The sequence below is a fragment of the Corvus brachyrhynchos genome, unplaced genomic scaffold (assembly GCF_000691975.1).
Source record: "Corvus brachyrhynchos isolate BGI_N302 unplaced genomic scaffold, ASM69197v1 scaffold525, whole genome shotgun sequence".
In the NCBI taxonomy this organism is placed as follows: Eukaryota; Metazoa; Chordata; class Aves; order Passeriformes; family Corvidae; genus Corvus; species Corvus brachyrhynchos.
Window position 1 is genome coordinate 101,086 of NW_008238341.1, and position 4,637 is coordinate 105,722.

General features: G+C 52.7%; 2 protein-coding genes across 2 annotated transcripts in view; one reads left to right on the forward strand and one right to left on the reverse strand.

The window, feature by feature from the left end:
• The window catches only part of MRTO4 (MRT4 homolog, ribosome maturation factor), a 2,512-nt gene extending 2,226 nt beyond the window's left edge, over positions 1-286 (forward strand). Inside the window, exon 8 of the mRNA XM_008634302.2 lies at positions 1-286. This exon is cut by the window's left edge and continues 18 nt beyond it. Coding sequence (XP_008632524.1) covers positions 1-136 — 136 coding nt within the window. The 3' untranslated portion in view covers positions 137-286.
• Positions 287-674: 388 nt separating this feature from the next.
• Positions 675-3,880, reverse strand: LOC103616190 (aflatoxin B1 aldehyde reductase member 2). The gene is made up of 6 exons (XM_017735088.1): positions 3,586-3,880; positions 2,946-3,050; positions 2,319-2,436; positions 2,121-2,220; positions 1,674-1,803; positions 675-1,142 (listed from the first exon to the last, which is right to left on the reverse strand). The coding sequence occupies exons 2-6, from the start codon at positions 2,961-2,963 to the stop codon at positions 981-983; spliced, it is 528 nt and encodes a 175-aa protein (XP_017590577.1). The 5' UTR covers positions 2,964-3,050; positions 3,586-3,880; the 3' UTR covers positions 675-980.
• Between the last annotated feature and the right edge of the window lie 757 nt (positions 3,881-4,637).

A 4,637-nucleotide genomic window follows, 5' to 3' on the forward strand; every position in this document is an offset into this window, starting at 1 on the left:
GATGGCAGAGTTTAAAGTCACCATGAAGTTTCTGTGGAATTCTGAGACGGGAGACTTCCAGAAGCTCGTGGGAGACAGAGCAGAGGAGGAGGAGGAGGAAGAGGAGGATGACGACGATGGCAGCAATGAGGACTAACAGCCTGGACACCAGAGAGTTCTATTTTAGGGACAAAAAGAGGAGGATATTTCTCTTCCCTGGGTGCACCTGGACTGGGATGATCTTTATATAAAATGACCTGACTACGCTTTTTTTTAATATTTATATAAATATCTATGTAAAACTCCAGCTGGTTGTTACTGCTGCCTGTTGCTGTTGGTGGATCCTGGGATCTGAGGAAATGCCACCTCAAACATGAAAACTGGGCAGAAAGGGTGTAAATGTAATGCAACTTGGATACAGCACAATAGGAAAGATGCTGAGAGTTTGTTATTCTGACACAGAAGAAGATAATTAGCTCAATCCTTGTAATTTTACCTCATCTCTGGAAGTGTTCAAGGTCAGGCTGGATGGGGCTTGGAGCACCCTGGGATAGTGGAAGGTGTTCCTGCCCATGGCAGGGGGTGGAACGAGATGAGATTTAAGGACCTTCTAACCCAAACCATTCTGGAATTCTGTGATTCAAAGGCCCCAAGTGCTGCCAAAGATATGCCAGGTTCCAGGTGCAGGTCAGAGATGGGGTCTGCATTAGAAAGAGGTTTTATTCTTGTATGTAGTTACTTAAGATTTCACATTAAAGCAGAACAGGTGCTTTCACCTCGTTAACACATTCATTTTCCTGATCAGCTGCATCCTGAATCACAGGGTGTGCTGGGAGAGCTGAGGAGCTGGGAGGGAGGAACAACTGAGGCACGGGTGTGGATCCTACAAAGCTTGGTTGATTCAGGAAAAATCTCCAGCCCCCCACACGTGGGTGGGAGGGCAGGGTGGGGAGTACCTCTCCCGAGTTCCCAGATCCTGTGCCGGGTGTCCCAGGCCGTCCCTAGCGGAAGTAGTTGGGGCAGTCGTGTGCACTCAAGTTCCAGGCCTCGTCGAACGCCTGCACCACGGCCGGCAGCAGGGGACCGTCCTCGCTGTAGTTGAGGTTCTGCTCCAGCTGCTCCAAGTTGGACATCCCGATGATCACTGCATCTCCAAGAGAACCCTGGAAAGAGATGGGAGGTGGTGCTGATCCCAAAAGGAAGCTCCCCTCCCAAGCCACTGTGGGCCAAACGAAGCATCTTTCCACTAAAGAACACCCAGCAATTAAGCAACTGACACCACAAGTTCTGCTCACTAGGCCTGGACTTCCTCAGGTCATGCCAACTCCTCAAAAGCTGCCAAGTCCTACTTTATGATGGGCTACAGGAACATTTAGGGGAGATGGGGAATATTAAGCACTAGTTTCCTAGTCCAGTGAAGGGTGAGTCCTCTCCTTGCAGGTAAGCTGAGTGCGTGGGAAGCCAAGACCCCAGTAACTGGCACCTAAAATCTTCCAGTTCTGACCACATGGGATAGCATGGGGAAAGGCAATGAGTTGCCTCACTCCCGCTGCCTGGCAGAGTCTGTACACCAATATTCACCTTGGAACACCACAATCCCACAGGATGAAAAGACACTACACTGAAATTTCCCTGTTTGTGAGCCACGGCAGCAGTGCCCAGTGCTGGCAGCAGTGCCCAGGTGAAGCTCTCACCTGCAGTTTGGAGTGGTTGTAGAGCCAGCGCAGTGCAGCGGATGCCAGGCTGGGTGCAGTGGAGCCATAAGCCTCTTTCAGAGCTTTTTCTACCAGTGCAATTCCCTCAAAATTGTTTTTTTTCCAGTACCTGCAAAAAAAAAAAAAAAAATCATTGTTATTGGCCTTGGGACCTCTAGTCAGTGGTACATCTATATTCCAATCAAAAGGCTTTCAGGAAACCTCAGACAACTCTTCGTAGCCTCTGAGGACTTCTGCAATCTCCCTTGGAAGTTGTGAGGAAGCTTAGCCTAAAAACCACCCTGCAGAGCTCAGTCACACACCACAGCCCCAAGCATGTGTGCTGACATACTCCCAAACTTTGGGCAAATCTGCTTCCTCTCAGCTGCCTATTAGAGTGTTTTTTTAATGCAGCTATTCCTGCTCATCTGTCAGCTCAGGACATACCTGTCCCTGTAGGCCTGAGCCCAGTCATTCCCAAAAAATCTCCCAGTGGGCTGGCTCGTGTCTTTGTCCTCGTACTTGTACTTGCCGGTCAGCAGCCCCCCTGCGAAGGAAGGGAGCAGCAGCTTCAGGGATGGGCCGGCTCTGCACAGCCCCTGTTCCACTGGGTTTTGGCCCAAAGCCTGGCCTTGCCCCCTGTACCTGCCAGCGGGTTGTAGGCGTAGAAGCGCAGCCCGAAGTGCCTCAGGCAGGGGAACAGCTCGGCCTCCACCTGGCGCGTGGTCGCATTGTACATTCCCTGCACCGGGTGGGAGACAGCCTGGAACAGAGCTCAGGGCACAGCATCCGCCTTTTCACACCCTTCCCTGGCCATACTCATCCGGGAGAGCAGCTTCAGCTCACACAAGGTTATGATTTGCTTAGGAACAGATTCGCTGAAGGACTGCAAATAATTTAAGTTCCCTGCCAGGGGAGTCACTGGCTCCAGCAACGAACACACCGAGCTGTTTCTGAGCAGCGACCGTGCTCAGCTTCCTGAATTTCCTCACTGAAAGGGCTGTCAGGCCTTGGAAGGGGCTGCCCAGGGAGGTTTGGAGTCCCCACCCCTTGAGGTATCCAAGGAACGCCTGGACGTGGCACTCAATGCTCTGGGCTGGGTGCCAAGGTGGGGATTGGTCACAGCTTGGACTGGAGATCTTTTCCAACCTCAGTGATTCTGTGACTTCTCAGACTAAATGCAGCAGATTCCTTCTCTGCGTTTATATTTAGCACACTGGGGGCTGGTCCTAGATTCGGGGAGCCCAAATCCAAGATTCCCCCCTCCCTCACCTGGTACACAGTTGGCATCACCCAGTTGTTGTACTTGCAGATGGTGCAGATTTCTGCCACCTCCCACGCGGCGTAGTTTGACAGGCCAAGCTCTTTAAACTTTCCCTGCAGAGGAATGAAAAGGAATTCCGTTCCAGTGTTTCAAAGTTCATCTGGACCCAGACAGCACAGATGGGTACAGTGAAAAGGACAGTCAGTCACTAAATTTTAGTCCAGAAGGGTTAATTCCTGTCCACCTTTTCTGACAGACTATGAATTATTAAGACCTGACAAAAATATTTCCCATTTGCTGTTCATTTGGAATTCACATCTTCTAGTTTAAATGACATAAGTAGATAAATGAAACTCAGGAGTTCTTCACCCATTACCAGCACAAATCCTAACCCAGACAGGTTAGGATTAACAGGGCTGGAAGCAAAGTTCAGATGTTCCAATGCTTCCAAGAGCTCTTGGGAACAAAGTGCACCACGTGAGCACACAAAGAACAGCGGCTGCTCGGCTTTGCCCTGGGCTCTGTCTCCTCTTGCCACAGCTGCACAAACCCAGTGCTGCAGATGGGCACAACAAGCAGCCCTGGTTTATTAAAAGTGGTGGGAAGGAGGGAATCAAGGATTTTCCAGGCTTGGACTCTGCACTTTACCTCTTTGTGCAGCTCGTGGCAGGCACGCAGGGTCTCCTCCACCGGGGTCCCGTGGTCGGGAGCGTGGAGGTAGAAGAGCTCCACACTCTTCCTCTGCAGCCTCTCCAGGGACGTGTCCAGCTGGGAGCGCACGCTCTCTGGCTTCAGCGTCTTCCCATCCCATGGGTTGGCCTTGGTGGCCACTTCCACTGGCAGAGAGAGAAGGAATGAGCAAGGACGTTTCCCCCTTGAGGAGGGGAATGGGGATAAAGCACATAACCCAAGTGTTTGAGGTGTTCCAGGGAAGGTGCCTCTCCTCAGGAATCACATCAGCCTAGCAGGCGAGGCTCCTCTCTGCAGGGACTGGGGGTCTGCCCCAGACAGGGAAGGTCTGCTCCTCAAGGTCCGGGGGTCAGCACTAATAGGGGCTCCCTTCTCCTCAGGCATAGCATCAGCCTGGCAGGCACAACCCTTATCCTAAGGGGATGGACCTGGGGCAAGTCCTTTCTCCTCAAGGAGGGAGTCAGCCCAGCAGAGAGGATCCCTCTCCTCAGGGAATGCACCCTGGGGAAGGCCCTTGCCCTCTTGTCCTCAGGGACAGAGTCAGCCTGGCAGAGGAGACCCTTCTCCTCAGGGTAGACACCTCTTCTCAGAGCACGAGTCCTGAGGCAATTCCCTTCTCCTCAAGGACTGTCTCAGCCTAGCAGGAAACACCCTTCTCCTTCCCCAGGGAAGTCCCATCTCCTCAGGGAAGTCTCTTCTCAGGGAGGGCATTAGCCTAACAGGGAAAACCCTGCTCTTCAGGGGACAAGTCCTGGCCAAGTCCTTTCTCCTCAAGGACTGTGTCAACCTGGCAGAAGAGACAAGACCCTCTCCTCAGGGAAGACCCTTCTACGGGAAGAGCCCTCTCCTCAGGGCACGGTTCCCAGCAAGTCCCTTCTACTCAGGAAAGACCGCTCTCTTCACGGAACGAGTCCTCGCCAAGTCCCTCCTCCTCAAGGACAGTTGTCAGCCTCCCAAAGCGGACCCCTCTCCTCAGGGCAGCCCCCTCTCCTCAGCCACCAGCCCCAAGG